Source organism: Falco peregrinus, chromosome 15 (assembly GCF_023634155.1).
Source record: "Falco peregrinus isolate bFalPer1 chromosome 15, bFalPer1.pri, whole genome shotgun sequence".
Classification (NCBI taxonomy): domain Eukaryota; kingdom Metazoa; phylum Chordata; class Aves; order Falconiformes; family Falconidae; genus Falco; species Falco peregrinus.
In genome coordinates this window covers 5,824,921-5,843,352 of record NC_073735.1, presented here as the reverse complement: position 1 = coordinate 5,843,352, position 18,432 = coordinate 5,824,921, and the positions used below count along the sequence as shown (strand labels likewise).

At 55.9% G+C, this 18,432-nt stretch overlaps 2 protein-coding genes across 5 annotated transcripts; both read right to left on the bottom strand.

The window, feature by feature from the left end:
* Nucleotides 1-1,939: 1,939 nt before the first annotated feature.
* On the bottom strand, nt 1,940-8,696 carry CHEK1 (checkpoint kinase 1). 2 transcript variants are annotated; one of them, XM_055819430.1, is made up of 12 exons: nt 8,580-8,696; nt 6,681-6,904; nt 6,509-6,573; nt 6,367-6,436; nt 6,087-6,275; nt 5,038-5,142; nt 4,871-4,966; nt 4,688-4,796; nt 3,906-4,083; nt 3,250-3,381; nt 3,044-3,145; nt 1,940-2,212 (listed from the first exon to the last, which is right to left on the bottom strand). In XM_055819430.1, the coding sequence occupies exons 1-12, from the start codon at nt 8,642-8,644 to the stop codon at nt 2,117-2,119; spliced, it is 1,431 nt and encodes a 476-aa protein (XP_055675405.1). In that variant the 5' UTR covers nt 8,645-8,696; the 3' UTR covers nt 1,940-2,116. The 2 variants fall into 2 exon arrangements, with proteins under 2 accessions (XP_055675405.1, XP_055675406.1); XM_055819431.1 differs by having other exon boundaries at nt 4,688-4,769; nt 8,580-8,687.
* Nucleotides 8,697-8,897: 201 nt separating this feature from the next.
* Nucleotides 8,898-18,185, bottom strand: STT3A (STT3 oligosaccharyltransferase complex catalytic subunit A). Of its 3 annotated transcripts, XM_055819340.1 has the most exons (20): nt 18,106-18,130; nt 17,302-17,422; nt 16,812-16,898; nt 16,498-16,623; nt 16,133-16,193; nt 15,362-15,483; nt 14,958-15,103; nt 14,581-14,671; nt 13,761-13,867; nt 13,187-13,351; nt 12,488-12,668; nt 11,822-11,977; nt 11,518-11,609; nt 10,677-10,832; nt 10,383-10,571; nt 10,187-10,303; nt 10,004-10,106; nt 9,563-9,751; nt 9,331-9,446; nt 8,898-9,248 (listed from the first exon to the last, which is right to left on the bottom strand). In XM_055819340.1, the coding sequence occupies exons 4-20, from the start codon at nt 16,583-16,585 to the stop codon at nt 9,210-9,212; spliced, it is 2,118 nt and encodes a 705-aa protein (XP_055675315.1). In that variant the 5' UTR covers nt 16,586-16,623; nt 16,812-16,898; nt 17,302-17,422; nt 18,106-18,130; the 3' UTR covers nt 8,898-9,209. The 3 variants fall into 3 exon arrangements, with proteins under 3 accessions (XP_055675315.1, XP_055675314.1, XP_055675316.1); XM_055819339.1 differs by lacking the exon at nt 17,302-17,422 and having other exon boundaries at nt 18,106-18,185; XM_055819341.1 differs by lacking the exon at nt 17,302-17,422 and having other exon boundaries at nt 18,052-18,137.
* Between the last annotated feature and the right edge of the window lie 247 nt (nt 18,186-18,432).

Genomic DNA, 18,432 nt, shown 5'->3' with positions numbered 1-18,432 from the left:
GCTCACCCACACCCCGCATCCCTCACCTCCCACACCCTGCATCGCACACCCCTCACCCTGCATCTCACATCCCTCACCTCATATCCCACATCCCTGACCCAGGACGCTACCAGGGGGCCTGTGCCCGCCACAGCACCATGAATTTGGGATGGGGGGGGGGGGGGGGGGGGGCACCGCCGCCCCTGCCCATGCTGTTGGTTTCAGGCCTTTAGCACCCGCCGGTGCCTCCCTGAGCGCCCTGTCCCAGCGGGGCCGCACAATGGGCGCTTTCAGGGACCCCCGCTCCCTGCAGCCCCCTTTTTTACCGGCAGAGATTGGAAAATCAACCTTTTATCCCCCTCGAATTTACCCCCAAAAGCAGAAAATAATCCTCCACCCAGAGTGAAAAAAATAAATAAACCCAACCCCGTCGAAAAATTCAGGTGGAAAATAATTCCCGTGGGATAACCGAGCTGGGTTAACGGGTGAGATCAAGGTGGACCGTGAGCAGCAAAGCATCACATGGGGGAGATGTACCCCGTGACCCCCCCCAAAATAACCCATTTAGGGTGGCAATAGGGGGGAAAATGTGTTCCTAAGGGGAGGCTTGGCCCTGGCAGCCGGCAGTGGGGTGACCCACACCTGCCACGAGCTGTGTCCAGCCTCGCATCCCTCCAAATCCCCATTCCCAAGGTATTCCTGCCCCTCTGATACAATTTCCCCCTTCAAATATAAATTCCTGGGGGGAGTGAACCACAAAACTCTGTATTCAGCCTAATTATCCCCCCTCGGCTGCTATCTGTGATCTCCGGGACAATTAAAAGGGCTTAACAAGGTCGGAGGCGGCGTCTTCCGTCTTCCTGCTTCCCCCTCGCCCGCTGCCGGGGTCTCGCTCCCCAGCTGCAATATAAATATGCAATTAAAAAATCGCTGCTAATTGCTTCACCGAAGGGGAGTTCCCACCAAAGGAAAAAAAAAAAAAAAGCCACAATCAGGGAAAAGGAAATTAAAAAAACACTAAAAAAGGGGGGAAACAAGTCAAAAAAGCACTTTTCCCCCATAATTAAACACGGATGCAGCTTTGGGGAGGAATTATGGTGATGGCTGGGGTGGGGAGCTTTTTTTTTGGGGGGGGGGGATGCTCTTTTTGTTGGGGGAGAAGGGGTTAATCCCCAGCTCTCCTCTCTCGCTCCAGCGCTAACAACCCCTGGCAGCTCTGGGCTCATTAGCCCTAGCGAAAAGCAATTAAGAGAGGTTGGAAAATGAGGGCAGCCACTGCCCTGAGACGGCACGAAGCCGGGGGGGGGGGCGGGGGGGCGGGCAGTGGGGTCAGCCCCTAAACCTTGGCGGGGTGTAACAGGCCGGTTTAGGGATGCACAGCTTGGCAGAGAGCCCGGGGGGGGGGGGCGGGGATTTACGCTGGCTGAGCAATGCTGCGCCATCAGTAGGTTTCAGAGTGAACGAGCCCCACGCTCACTGAAACCCCCCTCAAAAATGGAATACATAAATACATAAAATATGCAGTACCGCATCCAAAACACCCCCCAAAATATGGAATCAAATGGGTTCTATCAGGGTGATGCAGGGCAGCCCCCCCACCGCCCCGGGGATGATTTTTGGCCGCTAATTGCAAAATCTGAGGCCAAACGGTGCCGTGGGCAGGGGGCTGGGCTGGACTGAACGGGGCCCATTGGGATAACGAGGCCAAATGTCGCCCCTTTTTGGGGTGAAAAGAAGCTGGGGAGGGGGGAACTGATCCCTAATTGCTATTTTAAAAAATTATTTAATGCCTTTTTAAATTGCTGCGCTGTGGAGCACCCCAGGGCCCCCTCCAGTTTGCATTGTCCCCCCACCCCAGCAGCCTGGGTGCACCCATCAGGCCAGCTGAGCACCCTCCGCTGGCCACAGCAGGATGGGACCCATTGCAACGTCCCCGTCCCCCCCCCCGCCCTTGCAGTAAGCGGCTTTGCTTCATCCCCCCAGGGCTTTATTGAACCTTTAAAATCTGAGGCGCACGCGCGCGGTCGGTTGCCTTCGTGGCATTCGGGTGCTGCCGCAGGAGCCTCGCCGGGAGGAAGAGGAGGAGGAGGAGGAGGAAGAGGAGGAGAGGGAGAAGGCAGGTGGGGTGCAAGGGGGCTCAGGTGGCAGGCAGCCAGACTTTCTGGGTGCTGACGACGTCGCTGAGCTTGCCCTTGATTTTTAGGAAATGCCTCTTGAACTCCAGGCCGTCGCCCTGTGCAGGGAGAGGAGGGGGTTTGCATCGACTCTGCACCCGTCTTGCACTGCTTTGCATCACCTTGCACCTGCTGTGCACCGCTTTGCACCCACCTTGCTCTCTTGCACCTGCTTGCACGCACCTTGCGCTGCCTTGCACCCACCTTGCGCTGCCTTGCACCTGCTGTGCATCATCCTGCACTGCTTCGCACCCCTTGTACATCAGCTTGCACCTGCTTTGCACCCACCCTGCACTGCCCTGCACTAACTGGGTATGGCCTTGCACCCCCCAGGCACCCCTGCTGCACCACCTTCACCCCACTGAGCACCCCCCTGCACCCCCCAGACACTGTCCTGTGTTCCTCTGCACCCACCGCGCACCCCCTCAGCACTGCCTTGCATCCCCAGTGCGCCGCCTGGCACCCATTTTGCATCTCCCTGCACCCACTGCAAACCCACCAGGTACTGCCTTGCACCCACCCAGCACCACCTTGCACCCACAGGATGCTGCTTTGCATCACCTTGCAGCTGCCGTGCACTCAGCGGGTGCTGCCCTGCAGCCATCTTGCACCACCCTGCACCCACCAGCACCACCCTGCACCCACCAGCACCACCCTGCACCCACCAGCACCACCTTGCACCCACCAGCACCACCCTGCACCCACCAGCACCACCTTGCACCCACCAGCACCACCTTGCACCCAGCCTTGCACGGTCCTGCCTCACTTTGCACCGTCCTGCCTCACTTTGCATGGTCCTGCATCCCCATGCATCAGCTTGCAAGACCCTGCGCCACCCTGCACCCACTGTGCATCACCGTGTGCCCCTCCTGACCCCCTCCCCCCCCCACCTTGGAGAGGCGAAAATCCACCAAAATCTTGCTCTCCATCTCCACCAGGTTCAACTTGAAGATGAGTTTGTTGTTCCTCCGGTCCGTGGTCGAGATGGTAACCTGCAAAACAGCAGCAAAGCGGGGGGGGGGGGAGAGCAAATTATTCGCAGGTGTAACAACATGTGGGGGGGTCCTACCTCACCATTTTGCACCCTGGTCCCTACCTGGTTTGTGCAGCTCTTCTTCCAGCCGTACCCCATCTTCTCACAGACCTCTTTCAGGGCGCGGTAAGAGCCGTCAGCATCCAGTTTGGTGAAGAAACGCGTCATCCGCTTCACCAGACGCTGCCACGGGCTCTGCCGGCCCCCCCAAAACATTGTAAAAGTTACAAATCCCGCAAAGTTGCAAAGCTGCAGCCCCAGCTCCCCCGGCCTTGCGAAGGTAAATATTGCAAAGCTGCACCCCCTGATGGTAAATGCTGCGAGCTGCATCTCCCAGGTTGCAAAGCTGCATTAGAAATATTGCCCAGTTGCATCAGGAATATTGCAAAGTTGCATTAGAGATATTGCAAAGTTGCATTAGGAACACTGCCAAATTGCATTAGAAATATTGCAAAGTTGCATCCCCAATACCGTAAATACTGCAAAGTTGGACCCCAGTGTATAAATGCAAAGCTGCCTGCCAAACACCGCCGTACTGCACCCTGATGCCATAAATACCGCAAAGCAGCACCCCAAAACCTGCCACATTTAAACCTGATATGACAAACGATGCAAAGTTGCACCCCCTGTACTGCCAAGCTGCACCTCAAGACAACAAAACCCGCAGAGCTGCACCCCAAACACGGCGAGGCGGCCGCCCAGCACCCCCAGCGCAGCACCTGGGAGGACCCCGGGGTGCCGAGGAGCTGGCTGTTAACCAGCATGTGCTCGGGGCAGGCGGGCTGGGAGAAGCTGATGCCCTGCACCAGTTTGTCAACGGTGGCTGCTCCGCTCTCCCAGAGCGCCCCGCCGGTGCCGGGCTCCGGCTGCGACGTGGAGTAGCTCGCCTTCTCCTCGCTGCAACGCAAGGGGAGACAGGACATTAGGGATGCTCGTGCCAAGGGGAGGTCGCACGGAGGGGGAACAGGGAGGTATATGAGCGTGGAAATCACAGCGCTTTGGGATCTTGCAGGATTTTTTAAGATTGTGCACACGTGGTTTCCACCCCACCACCTCTTGGGAAAGCCCTGCAACGTGCAAAGAATTGCAAAGTGCAAAGCCCCGTGGTGTACAAAGCCCTTGCGCCATGCAAAGCCTTGCAGCGCGCAAAGTCCTGCAGCATGCGAAGCCCTGCAGCGTGCAAACCCCAGCGCCACACAAAGCCCTGCAATGTGCAACCCCCTGCAGCATGCAAAGCTCCGCAGCGTGCAAAGCCTTGCAATGTGCAGTCTTGCAGCATGCAAAGCCCCGGCATGCAAACCCCTGCAGCGTGCAAACCCCAGCGTCACACAAAGCCCTGCGGAGTCCAAAGCCTTGCAATGTGCAACCCCCTGCACCATGCAAAGCCCCAGAGCGTGCAAAGCCTTGCAATGTGCAAAGCCCCGCAGCACACAAACAGCGATGAGGCCACTTGTAGCAGCCAAGCGCGCGGAGGGGGACGCAGAGGGCACCGCAGGCTCACCCCAGAGCGCTCTTCACTGGCGAGAAATCCGTATCGGATCGGACGTGCTTGGAGAAGCCGCCGGGAGAATCGGACACCCCCCCTGAGGACACGCGAGCCCGCTTGACGCCTGTAGAGGGACGAGACACCCAATGACCCCGCCAAGATGTGGGGGGACGGGCACGCTCCCTGGCGGCCCCTTACCCTTTTTGAGGGGTTTGCTGTACCACCGGTCCTTCTTGATGTCAGGGATGGTGATCCGCGCCGTCGGGCATTCCGTCAGGATCTTGTGCAGCAAAGCTGGGGGAGACAGGGTGGGAAACGGGGACCACTGGTGCGGCACTGGGGGCCGCTGGGGGCCGGTTGCTTACCTAAGGGTGCTGAATCGATCTTCTTCCAAGGTGGGAGGTAAGTTTTCCTCTCCTTCCAGTCACTGTACTCCTGGCAGCTATCGCTGGGCTGGTCCCAGGGCAACTCTGCCAGAGGGAAAAACCTGCTGCCTTAGTGCCCCAGGGTGGGAAGGGGGAAATTGGAAATGGAAATGGAAATGGAAATGGAAAGGAGGCAGCACAGCAAGGTTTGCACAGAGAGCTTTTACAAGGGGGAGTAATAAAGACTGGTTCTGCATGATTTTAAAAGGGGGCAACGTGCAAAGGTATGCAGCACACAAAGGTGTTACGATGTGCGGAAGGTGTGCAACGTGCAAAGCCTTGCAGTGTACAAAGTCCCACAGCGCGCAAAGCCCTGCAGCATGCAAACACCCAGCGACATGCAAACACCCTGCAACGTGCACATGCCCAGCGGTGTGCACAAGCACACAACAGCACCGCCACCGTCTTCTGTGTCAGGCACCTCTGCTCTGAAGCAGGTGCTGCATCTCATGGATTCCCCCCATGCATTCCATACTTCTCCTACGCATCCCATATACCCCCTTATGCATCTCGTACGTTCCCTTCCGCAGCTTACGTCCCTCTGTGCCTTCCATACGTCCCCCTTAGCTATTTCATACACCCCTGCTATACATGTCACACGTCCCCCTCCATATCCCCCTTATGCATCTCATACATTCCCCCTCTTACCTTTCACATGTCCCTCCCCCTATAATTTCCATACATTCCCCTTCTGCATCTCATACGCACGCACCTCATACATCCCACCATGCACCTCATACAGGCCCCTTCCCCACCTCGTACATCCCTCCGTGCATTCCACGCGCCTCCCCCTATGCATTCCATATGTACACCCCCTCTACATTTCATACGCAACCCCTCCACGTTGCAGACACATCCCCTCTGCACCCTCAAACGCCCTTTGGACACCCCACCTCCGCATCTCACATACGTCCCTTGAGCACATCATACGCCCCCCCCCCCCACCTTACGCATTCCATAGGTCCCCCTATAGGTTGCAGGCGGCCCACCTCCGGCCAGCATGGCTGTCAGCACCACGCCGCAAGCCCAGACGTCAACGGGCTCAGCCCTGAACTCGGGGCGCCGCAGCAGCTCGGGGGCCACGTAGGGCAGGGTGCCGCACATCTTGTTGAGCAGCCGCTCCCGGCCGTTGTGCTTGAAGACGGTGGCCAAGCCGAAATCGGAGATTTTCAGGTTATCTGGGCCCCAATTAAAATTAAAAAAATTCCAAAGAAAAAATTTCGAAGGCAATAGGGGACCGATAGGGATGCGTCACCCTCCCCCCCCCACCTCGCTCATCCAGCAGCAGGTTCTCCGGCTTGAGGTCGCGGTGGGTGATGCCGATGCTGTGCAGGTAAACCTGGGGACAGAGAGAAGGGTCAGCGCCGCGTGGCACCGCCGCCGGCATCCCCCGCATCCCCACCGCGCTCACCACGCCGGCGATCAGCTGCTGGAAGAACCGCTGTGCCTCCGGCTCTGGCATCCCGATATCCGGCTCTACAGGAGCGGAATAAGAAAAGGAAGAACAATTCTCAGCCTTTTAGGGATGAATTTTTTAACGCGTCATGTTAGATAAAATCAAAGGCATTTGGAAGCGGGCGTACCGATGCGGTCGAAGAGCTCGCCGCCGCTGCAGTACTCCAGGAAGAGGTACTGCGTGGCGCCTTCCCGTCGGTGCCCGTAAAATTTGACGACGTTCTCGTGGTTGAGCATCTTGTTGATGCAGATTTCCTTCTTGATGTTCTCCGGGCAGTCGGCCGCTCGCTTCATGTCCACGATTTTGACGGCCACGGCTTCCTCGGTGCGGCGGTTGACGGCCAGCTGCACCCTGGGGCGCGCGGCGGGTCAGCGGGGGGGGGGGGACGTGAAACGCTGCCAGGGGAGGCGGGCGGCGCAGGCAGCACGTGATGGGCAAGCAAGGAGCACACGAGGGGCACGCAGCAGCCAAGGAGCGGGCAAGCAGCGGCCATGGGGGGGCGGCACGCAGTGGTGAAGCAGTGGGCAAGCAGTGGCCACACAAGGGACACATTGCAAGCAATGGGCATGCAATGGGCAAGCAGTGGGCAAGCAGTAGCCACAAAAGCGGCATGTAGCAAGCAGTGGGCATGCAGTGGGCAAGCGATGGGCAAGCAGTAGCCGCATAAGGGGCACATAGTAAGCAGTGGGTAAGCGATGGGCAAGCAGTAGCCGCATAAGGGGCACATAGTAAGCAGTGGGTAAGCGATGGGCAAGCAGTAGCCGCATAAGGGGCACATAGTAAGCAGTGGGCAAGCGATGGGCAAGCAGTAGCCACATAAGGGGCACAGAGCAAGCAGTGGGCAAGCAGTGGGTGTGTGATGGCCAAGCAGCGGGCACACAAGGGGTGTACAACAGCCAAGCAGTGGGCAAACAGTAGCCACACAGGGGGCACAGCGCAATTAGTGGGCAAGCGGTGGCCACAAAAGGGCCACAGAGCAAGCGTGGCCACGTGATAGCCAAGCAGTGGGCAAACAGTGGCCACATAAGGGGCATGTAGCAAGCAGTGGGCACACAAGGGGCAGAGCAAGCAGTGGGCACACAAGGGGCACAGAGCAAGCAGTGGGCACACAAGGGGCAGAGCAAGCAGTGGCCACATAAGGGGCATGTAGCAAGCAGTGGGCACACAAGGGGCACAGAGCAAGCAGTGGGCGCACAAGGGGCAGAGCAAGCAGTGGGCGCACAAGGGGCACAGAGCAAGCAGTGGGCGCACAAGGGGCAGAGCAAGCAGTGGGCACACAAGGGGCAGAGCAAGCAGTGGGCGCACAAGGGGCACAGAGCAAGCAGTGGGCGCACAAGGGGCAGAGCAAGCAGTGGGCGCACAAGGGGCACAGAGCAAGCAGTGGGCACACAAGGGGCACAGAGCAAGCAGTGGGCACACAAGGGGCAGAGCAAGCAGTGGGCACACAAGGGGCAGAGCAAGCAGTGGGCACACAAGGGGCACAGAGCAAGCAGTGGGCACACAAGGGGCACAGAGCAAGCAGTGGGCACACAAGGGGCAGAGCAAGCAGTGGGCACACAAGGGGCAGAGCAAGCAGTGGGCGCACAAGGGGCACAGAGCAAGCAGTGGGCACACAAGGGGCAGAGCAAGCAGTGGGCACACAAGGGGCAGAGCAAGCAGTGGGCGCACAAGGGGCACAGAGCAAGCAGTGGGCACACAAGGGGCAGAGCAAGCAGTGGGCACACAAGGGGCAGAGCAAGCAGTGGGCGCACAAGGGGCACAGAGCAAGCAGTGGGCACACAGTGGGCACGCAGCGGGCACACGCAGGGCGCGCAACGGGCAAGCAGTGGCCACGCAGCGCCTGCCCAAGGGGCACGTAACAGCCGAGCAGCGGCCACGCAACGGGCCCACGAGCGGCCAGCAGTAGCCACGCAGCGGGTGCGGGGCGGGCAGGCGGCGGTGGGCGTGCAAGGGGCGTGCGAGAGCCGTGCAGGGGGCGCGCCCCGGCAGGGACCCCCCCCCCCGCCTGGGCCCCCCCCTCACTCACTCCCCGTAGGCGCCTTCCCCCAGCGTCTGCACCAGGTCCCAGTCCTCCACGAACGGCACCGCCATCCCCGGCCCCGCTCCCGCCGCGCTGCCCGTTCCCGCCGGCGCCACCGCGCCCCGCCCCGCCCTGCGCGCGCAGCCCGCCCGGCCCCGCCCCCCCCGCTAGCCCCGCCCCCCCTCCCGCAGTCCCGCTTTCCCCTTCAAATTAATTAAAAGCACCAAAACTTCCCCACCAAACCCGTTCTCCACACCCGGTTCTGGCAAGGGGGAAAAACCGGTGCAGAATTAGGGGGGAAAAAATCCTCACCAAACCCGTTTCTTTTAATCCTTTTTTTTTTTTTTTTTTAATTATTATTATCATTTGTGATTCACCCGTTAATCAACCCCCAGTTGAAGCCGTTACTTCTCATTTGGCGACTGCTCCATGTGTATATAAAAATCACCCCCCGGCAGGCAAGGACGGGCAGGGACGTCTCGCTGCTGCCTGCACTTACAAATGGTATAAAATAAAAATAAACACTGCCCCCCCCCCCCAAAAAAAATCCAAAACAAAAAAAAAACCCAAAATATTTCTGCTTCACAGGCAAAGGCAAGGTCAGTGCGGTGCGCGGCGCAGCCGGCGGCAGCTCCTCTACGTTCTCGACAAGCCACGGTTATCCAAATCTTTCACCTGGGCAGCAAAAAAAAAAAAAGGTGAAGTTTATTGGGTTTTCCCCAAATTTGGGGGGTTTCGGCTCGTTCCGCAGCCATACCTTGTATATTCGGACCAGCCAGTGCTCTGTGGTGTACGCCTCCTCCAGCACGTCCAGCTCAAAGTCCTTGTTGCCGATTTCGGCGTTCCTCACCCGGTCGTAGCCCGGCGGTCGTTCTAGGAGAGGGCAAAGTACAGGCAGCACTGCCACATCGTGCCCCGAAGATGCTGGGGGCAGTGTGGGGCGCCCCAAAAGCGGTGTCACCCCCAGGGGGGTGGTTTTGGGGACTTACTGGCCTCAGTGTAGACCTGACCGAAGCGATAGTAGCACATCTTGTACATGAGGCAGTTGAGGAGCACCGGGGAGCCCTCGCGGTCAACCCGAAACTCCCCCGTGGGGGTGTAGTAGTCGTGCTCCTTGATGTGGCGCCCCGTGTCTGTGCTGCCCCCGATCCGCACCATCCACAGGAACTTGTTGATATCTGAAAGGTGGAGAGCAGAGAGTTGGAGTGAACAGAGCAAGGAGCCGAGTTGCGTCAGGGGAAAACAGGGCGGAGTGGCGCTCGGGGAGAGCCATTAACAGTACGTGCAGTTCCAGAGGAACATTTTGGTGCTGTTTCCACTTTGCAGCCTCAGCTGAAGGTGGGACGTTGCTCCTCTACAAGCTGTTTTGGGGAAGTCTGTGCCATCAGTGCCCCCAGCCGGGTCCAACCCAGCCTGGAGTGAGACCTTACCGTCAGATGAGTAGCCGGTGAGGCCTCCGAAGATCACCAGCACGTAGCTGACGTCCAGCTCCCTCATGATCTCGTAGGCTTTCTCTTCCGTCGATGCCATCGCCTGGAGCAGAGGCCGAGTCAGTCACACCATGTGGTGCCCCGAAAAGGCAGGGCAAGGCAGCGGGTGAGGGAAGGACCTACCTGACCAACACGGGAGATGTGCGTGTTGTTCCAGGTGTTGTTGTCCACCAAGATGGTCCGGTTGGCCATGGCAGTTATCTGGTACCCGTAGTCCCACCAGGACATCACCTTTGCATCCTACATCCAAACACCAGACACGCCGTCAGCACCTCAGCAGACGATGTTGGTCCCCGCTGCCCCAATTACCTCCGTTTACCTCCGGCGTGTTGTGACGCAGCCAGTAATAAGCTTCTCTGAAGTCATCAAAGATGATTCTGCTGCCGTCCCCACCCCGGGCGGACAGAACGATGGAGGGTGAGGAGTATGCCTCACTGGTCACCCAGGTGGAATGGAAGGTGTAGGTGATCAGGAAGAAAGCCATGACCAGGATCATGCCACTGGCAACCTGAGGGAACACATCAGGCTCAACGCTGGAGGGAAGAGGCTGTCAGCCTTGTCCCCACCAGAACTAGGTGTCTTCTTCCCCATCCCAAGCCGACCCAACACTCACTTCATTTTTGATGGGGTAGGTGGAATCTTGTTGTTTTTTGCTCTTCTTGTCTGGCCGGCTGATATCCAGGTTCTTCATGTAGGTGGACAACACCTGGGAAACCCCGATGCCGGACAGGATGCACATCACTGGGGCCAGCACCAGCATAAGACGCACCTATGGGCAAGACCAGGACTGTCAGTGCCTCTCGAAGAAATCCAGGCAGAAATCCCAGAGAAGAGTGAAATTAAATGCCATCCCCAACTCAGCACCTCAAATTCAGCAGAAGCATCAGCCTCAAGACAAACCAGTTGCAGATTTTTCCAGTGGGCGCAGACTGGGAGCTGCCACCACCTCAGATGCCCCTGAGGGAAGTTCTCTGCAGACCCCAGAATCAGCCAAGGTGCAGCAGTGACCTCAATTTGACACCCTCAGGCAATCTTAGGTGGAGCCAAGACTCAGTAGACACCTCCGCACCAGAAATCAACCCGCATTTAGGGCTCGGGCTAGAGCAAGAGTGGAAACAGGCTCATAAGCAGCCGTTGGTTGTCAGCCCTGACTTGGTTACCTGGAGAATTTGGGTTTGCAACTCAGCTGCAGGACACCAGGGAGACAGACTCGGCAGCGGTAGCCGCACGGCAGCGAGAAACACCCAAACCAGTAAATTTTGCAACACCACGTTCCCTCACTGCACAGAGGGGCTAATAAACCAGTTGTAAGGAAGGAAGAAAACCCCTCATGCACATTTCAGCTGGCTCACATTCTAAGAACCACCATCACCAAGTTCAGGAAAATAAATTAAATTAACTTCGTTAAGATGACTTAGTCATCAGGCTTGAGCCCAGCAGGCAGCAGCCCTCACCATCACAGCAGAGAAGTACATGCTGGTCACGCCGTACATGATGATGAAAATGCGGGCGTCCGAGAGGTTACTGAAGCAGTAATACAGACCGACTGCGGAGGGAAAAAGAGAAACGGGTCAGGTTCACCTTCACAATCCATTGCCTGATATAAAAAACAGTCCGCAGAGGCAAGGAGCGCTCCATCACAGACTCAGCACCGCAAGGAGAGGGGAGACTGCGGTCGTGGCTGGCAGGATAAAACCCCCCTAGTGTCGTCCAGTTATTTAATAAATCAGGGTCTGACAACATCTGCGCTGGGCTCACCTGGGAACATGAAAACGAGGAGCTGGAGGTCAAAGTAATAGGAGGACCAAGTGGTGGGCTGGTGCTCGGAGACGGAGGCGATGATGGGGATGTTGTTCTTTGCATAAGAAGGATCCAGCAGGGAGTAGAAACGCCCTGTCCATGGGGAGATTTTCCCTAGGAAATAGGAGGAAAAAAAGAAAAATCATATCCAGTTTCATTAGAGAGTAACCAGCAATGCTGATACGTTCTCTCACATGGGAAGCACCTGCAAGGCTGAAGGAGCTGTCCTGGACCTCATTTAACACCTCTATTGCTCAAAACTGCCACTTTAGAAAGGAAATAAAGTGCAATTTTACCCTAAAAAGACTTCTCCCCCACCCACCCTATATTTTTAGCATCTCTTCGCTACTACAGATTGACATTCAGTTTCTGAAGCAGCTCAGTGTCCCCTGTGTGTGCTGAGTCACAGCAGGTTCCTCTGCATCCCGTATCACACGGAGCCCAGATCTTACAGCTGCTGCTTCAATATTTTCTGGCTAACGCACATATCAGAGCAGGTCCCAGCCTCCCCCGCAGAGGGGAGAACGCGGAATTAGGACTGACAAGTTACGTGCTCCTCAAAGCAACGAAAGGGGGCAATGCCGGTGGTGAAACGTTCTCATCATGGCCACGATCTCGGGCTACCTGTCAGCATAAGCACAGCCCCGATGGTGAGGAGGACAAAGCCAACCAGGGAAATGACGCTCCTGAACAGGATTTCGAATTGCTGCGGGTTCAGCTTGCTCCGAAGGTAGTCTACGAAGGCGTGGATCTGACACAAGCCAAAGACTCCCAGGGCAGCCATGTGCTCCGAGGAGAGGACAGGCTGCAAGCAGGGGAGAGGGCGGTCAGGGAACAGGGTCCTGTTGTACCCGATACCGACTTTTTTTACAAATCACTTTGCAGCAAAACCACTGCCAAAGCTGCAGGAAACTGCTCCCTCCCCGCGGACAGCACAGCTGGCGTGAGTCACTTTCTTACATCAGCTTTGGTTCCCAGATAGGAATCCACATGGGAAATCAAACCGATTCTCTTGAAAACGTGAGCTAAGCGGGTGTTTTTCCTGCTATACCAAGACACACGCTGGCAGGAGCGTTTCTTTCACTGAAAACAAGTATTTTCATGAAAGGCAACCGGTGCCATGAAGGTTATTAGTGGCTTTTAAAGTCATCCAGCACCTCCAAGAGCCAGTCTCACCAGAGGCTGCAAGGAATCAGCGTGACAGGAGCTAGAACTAGAAGGCAGCACCCACTTATCAAGAAAAGAAACCAGGTGCCCACTCGCTACTCTGTTATAACCCACTAAACGACCGTCCTTGAGTCTGCGTATCATTCTGGTCCCCACCTGGAAGCCAACAAAGGAGATCTGCATCGAGAGGATGGTTCCCAAGCAGTAGACCGTGCAATAGGCTACATAGATCCTGTGGGAGAAGCGTCCGGTCAGCATCAGCACAAGGACATGCAAGGGGATGAGGTTAATCAGAAAGACGTAGCCACCCCACGACGAGACCTGCCAAAAGAGAAAACAAACAAATAACCCACAAGTTCCAGGACTGAACAGGTTGCACAGCAAAGGTCAAACGCGGCAGGTTTGGTTTGCCTGGGATCACGTGCAGGATTTTCACCCAGTGGTAATGCCAGCTGAGATCTGCTCCCTCTAAGGGCACCCTCAACAGTCACGGCTGCCAGAAGCCCAGATTTTTCAATGCTATTAATAAAAACTCACACAAAACCCCGCTGGTTTTGGTTAAGTGGAAATGACCGAAGAAAACACCCATTCTATTTTCATGCCAAACCCTTTGTGGAGGTTCTACCTCCAACCAGGACGCAGGGACAGCATGCCGTGTATTTTTTGTCACCATATCCAGAGCGGTCCTTGGAGTCAGAAGCACCTCTGCGCCGGACGAAGGAACACTTACCATGTAGAAATAGGCGAGAGCACACATGGCTGCCCAATAGATGGAGCCCGTTTTGACGGCTTTGATCCACATGTAGTAAGTTAACAGCATGCAGAATATGGCGATACCTGGGTGGAAGGACACAGAAAGGTCAAAGCAAGCTCACACCAGCCCTGAATATCATCTCTAGGGCACACCAGAGCACTCAGTTGCCATAAAAATATGTATCTATAAATGCTTTTGCTGTTCATCAGATGTTCTATCCTTGTACAAAGAGCCAGCTGTGGGAAAAGGGTTTTGTATCCGATTTCTAGACTGAAACACTGTGATGTATCTTACTGTAGATAACAGCTCACGTGGCTTCTCCTAGACACACCAGCTAGCCTTTCTGGACACAGATTCCTTCCATGGCCCCCAAAAGCCCAGCTACACCAGAGGAACTTGGATCGTCTTCTGCTCTAGGCACTGAACACAAGATCGCTGCCTTTGCCAGCCCCAAAGTCACTGACAAAACAGATATAAAAGCACAAGGGGAACCATGCAGCAACTGCAACCCCAAGCAGAGTTTGTGGAGGTGGCAAACCCCTTTTTGATTTGCGAACAAGGATGCTGAAGGAATGGGGTACGCTCGCTGCCGAGCTGGGGTAGACTCCCTCTTCTCAAATGCGTGGCTGAGAAGAACCACTGATCTCCGAGCAGCTGGGTTAATAAACCGTGTGGATCTGGCAGGGCTCACTGGGAGAGGACAGTTCCTCTATCATGCCCTACAGCATCTTGACCAGCGTTTTCCAGTACCAAAGAGTCCATAAAGGTTTCCCTGCTCCGAGTGTCACAAACTCACCTTCGTTATCATAGGAGCCGGCAACAGAACGAGAGATGTACCCAGGCACGACTGCAATCATGGCAGCAGCAAGGAGTCCTGCCCCTGCATCCTGGGGAAAAAAGAACACAGCCAGAGGGTGGAAAAAGCCATCCGTTTTTAGGGGTTTTGTTATCATGCTATACTATGCACAGATATGCCTCAAAGGAATAAAAATTGAGCACTGAAATGAAATTTTAAAACAGATCTCCAGTTTCCCTGGAGTTCTGGGTTTTGACCAGCACGGTGGTCATCTTCAAATCTCCGACACAGCTGCGAGCTGCCTTTCCAAACGCCAAACAGCCCCTGCTCCTCTGTAAAGCAAAAGCGTGCGAGGTACGCCCCGATCGCCCCCTTACCTTGAGCTCTTTGGTGAGGTGGTAAGTCACGATGGTGGTGAAAGAGGAGAAGAGTGGAGCCAGAAACACACAGACATTTCGGATGTCGATGGTGATGTGAAAGAAGTGCAGCACGTGGTAAATCGCTGCTGATGTGATCATCAGGCCTGCGGGACAGAAACACCATTGTTACTGGGGTGCTCATGCTCTGCTTGCAGCACCAGGGGGTCGTCAGCTTGCAGTTAACAGCAGAGCAGCCAAAAGACTTGCCAGAAAGGAGCTGCTGCCTGGGACGCCTCAATGAAGGGCATCCCCCACGCTCTCCCTCCTCTCCCAGCTGGCACTCGGTGGGCACTACCCACCCCTCTCCCCATTTTCCCTGGCGTGAAGCACGTTTCAGCTCAGCAGAAGCCCGACAAGCTTACCTGGATAAATGGTCCCACCAATAATCCTGCCCAAGGGGTACCATGCTCGGTCGTCAAACCAGTTGTGGAATTTATAGAAGCCCTCCTCTGCCAGAAAGCGGGTTGTACGGTAGTTAAAATACCTGTAGCAGTGAAAAACATTAAACATCATCTCATCCAGACACAGAGGTACTGACTGCTCACCGGTCCTTGGGTGAGTCCCTTAACAAGCTACCAGGAAACGAGGCAGCTTTTGACAGGCAGTAAAGCACCAAATCATGTGCCCATCTGGATACCCCTTCTGATGTTTAGGGGTATAACGAGTGTTTAAAGGGCTGACCACGCATTCTCCACGCAGAGGGAACTAGTCCCATTTCCCTAGACTGCTGCGAAACTCAGCTGTGAAGGTCCATCCCCCCTCCTAGAGAGTTTAAAAGTGGATTTGCAACGGTTACATTCTCCCTTACACCTGACTGCATCAGCAACAAGCCTGGGACGCAGACACAAGTTGTACTAGGAGCCCTCCCTCCTGCTGTGCCCTGGCAGAGAATAACCACATCCCAGCAGAAAAGTGGTGGTGACCAATTACTTGGATCCAGGCTCTACGAAAATTCCCGAGAAGTGAATTTTGAGTCCAGAAGAGGGGAAACCTAGCTGTACTGAAAACTGCCCTCCAAATCCCTCATCCTCAGTGGGGACTAACTTGAGCCTGGCATACACCGCCCGAATTCTGTGTGCTCCAGAAGAAAAAAAACTCAGCAGGCCCCCTCGAAATGAGATGATGACACTTACGGGTCAAATTCATGGATGACACTTTCAAATCTTAAGACAGAAAAAAGCCTCGTGGAGAAAGCTGCAAACACAGAAAAAGGGCAGAGTGAATCTACAGCACTCAGTGAGCCAGAGTTCTGTTAGGTTTATCTGCTTCTTTGTTGGATTAAAATGATTTCTGTCTTATATGAGTCGTTGAGAAGATAAAGACGCAATTTTCAAAGGAAAAGGTACAGCAGGAATAAGATTGTTCACTTAAGATGTGTTTTAAAGACAGATGAGAGCTTCACAACCAGAGGAGGAGCAAAGGCAGCTCCATCCCATGGTCCCCCTTTGAAGGCACCAGCAGCCACCCACAAGGCCAGCGCAGCAGGACGTGGACTTACACAGCACAGCTGCCATCGACAAGATGAGGAGCTTGAGCAGAGTGTCTTGCTTCTCGTAGGACAGCCGGAGAAACCCTAACTTGGTCATTTTCACATCAAAGGCAGAGACTGAGGTTGCTTGAACACCTGAAAACAAACAGGGAAGACAATCACGAAGTGAGCCAGCTCACAGCCCCGTGCCTCTAAACATTTTGTGAAGGACCTTAAATACCCAGCTCCTGCCCAAGGAGGCTGTCATCCACCCTTCACCCCCGCACGACACTTTTGCTGATCCATGTCTCCCTTCCCCAAATCCCTTTGCCTCCCATCCTCACCTGATCAGCTGCCCCAATTCCAGCTGAGGTTTTTCTTTCTTTCAAGGAGACCAAAACTTCTTCAGGGCAAAGGACGTGTCCGTTTCTCTGCGTACAAAACAAAACCCAAGCGTAAGCTTCTAGCAAAACCACTAAGTTTTCCCTGGCTGGTCTCTGGACTTTAACCATCACACACACAAAAAAATCCACAGAGAACACAAGAAATTGGTGCTGTTTTCTCGCATATAGGAGGTCCGAACAGCTCCTGGCTGCTCCCACTTTAAAGTATTTGTGTTCAACATATATATCCCATCGGTTTGCTAATGCAGACGAGCACAGCAAACGAGCTTTGCTTCTACCACCCAACCTGGCTGGTTAATTCCACCTCCCTGGGTGGAGGAAGAGCCAGTGAAATCCTGGTATTACACACCACGGAAGTGAAACTGCAGCCAGAGAATAACATCTTTCTACTCTCGAAAAAGAGTCTGATTTCTTTAAAATACTTCTTTACCCAATCAATCCGGGGGAAAAAACCTCCCACTGCTCCCTGCAGGTTCAGTCCCAGAACCAGTGGATAAATCCTCAGTTCACATCTCTGAGCGACACCACCAGGGAGGGCAGATTTGGACAGGCTGAGATTTAAAAATAAAATACAAACTGGGCCTGAAAAATTCTTTCTGTGACCTAGAAGTGATTCTGATTTGCACATATTCATCACTAACCGATACAGAAATAACCCCGTGTTGTAATTATTTCCTGGTTCCCCCGGGGATAAGAGACAGCAGCTAATAACGATACAAGGCAGATACTTCCGAGGCACAAGCGGCTGTGCTGCTAGGGTACCACTGGCACACCAATTTCCACAGCTCTGCCAGGCGACTCATGTGGTGTCACCCAGTAACACCACAGCTACGGGGGGAACCAGCAGCCCCCAGATACTGGACTAGGAAGGAGGGCAGACTGTCCCTGGGCTATGGACTACAGCCCCACTCTCGCCACCAGGCCCTCCAAGCTTGTCAGCATCCTACAGGACACTGTACCCCCCTCAGAGCCCCACCGTGCCGCACCCCACACCCCTGCACCCCATCACTCCACACCTCCAGGCAACCCCCAGCCCCGGGCATCCCCAGTCCCCCCACAGGCTCCTCACCCCACATGTCAGGGCACCCCAAACCCCCTCACCCCAGGGCCTGGGCACCCCCAGCCGCACAGCTCCCTCACCCCAGGGCCTGGGCACCCCATAACCCCACAGCTCCCTCACCCCAGGGCCTGGGCACCCCCCCGGCACAAGGCCCCCCGGGGCCGCGGCCCTCACCCGGGCGCCGCGTTCGGCCCCGCCGCCCCGGCCATCCGCCCCGCGCAGCCGCCCTTGCCCGCCGCCGCGGCCCGCCCCCGCCCCGCCCGCTCACCATTGGTCCACACCAACGCCACTCCAGAGATGGTGACGCTGATTGGCCAAGACGCGGGACGCACAGCTGAAGGGAGGGCGCGGCATACCGCGTACGGCACATTTCGATTGGCGGAGCGCGGGGCGGGCGGGGCTGGCGGAGAACGAGCCGTGACGTGTCCGTCCGGGCTTGGGGGCCTCCGAGGGGCGGGGCGGTACAGATCACGCGGGCGGAAGAGGAAGTGGGCCGGCCCG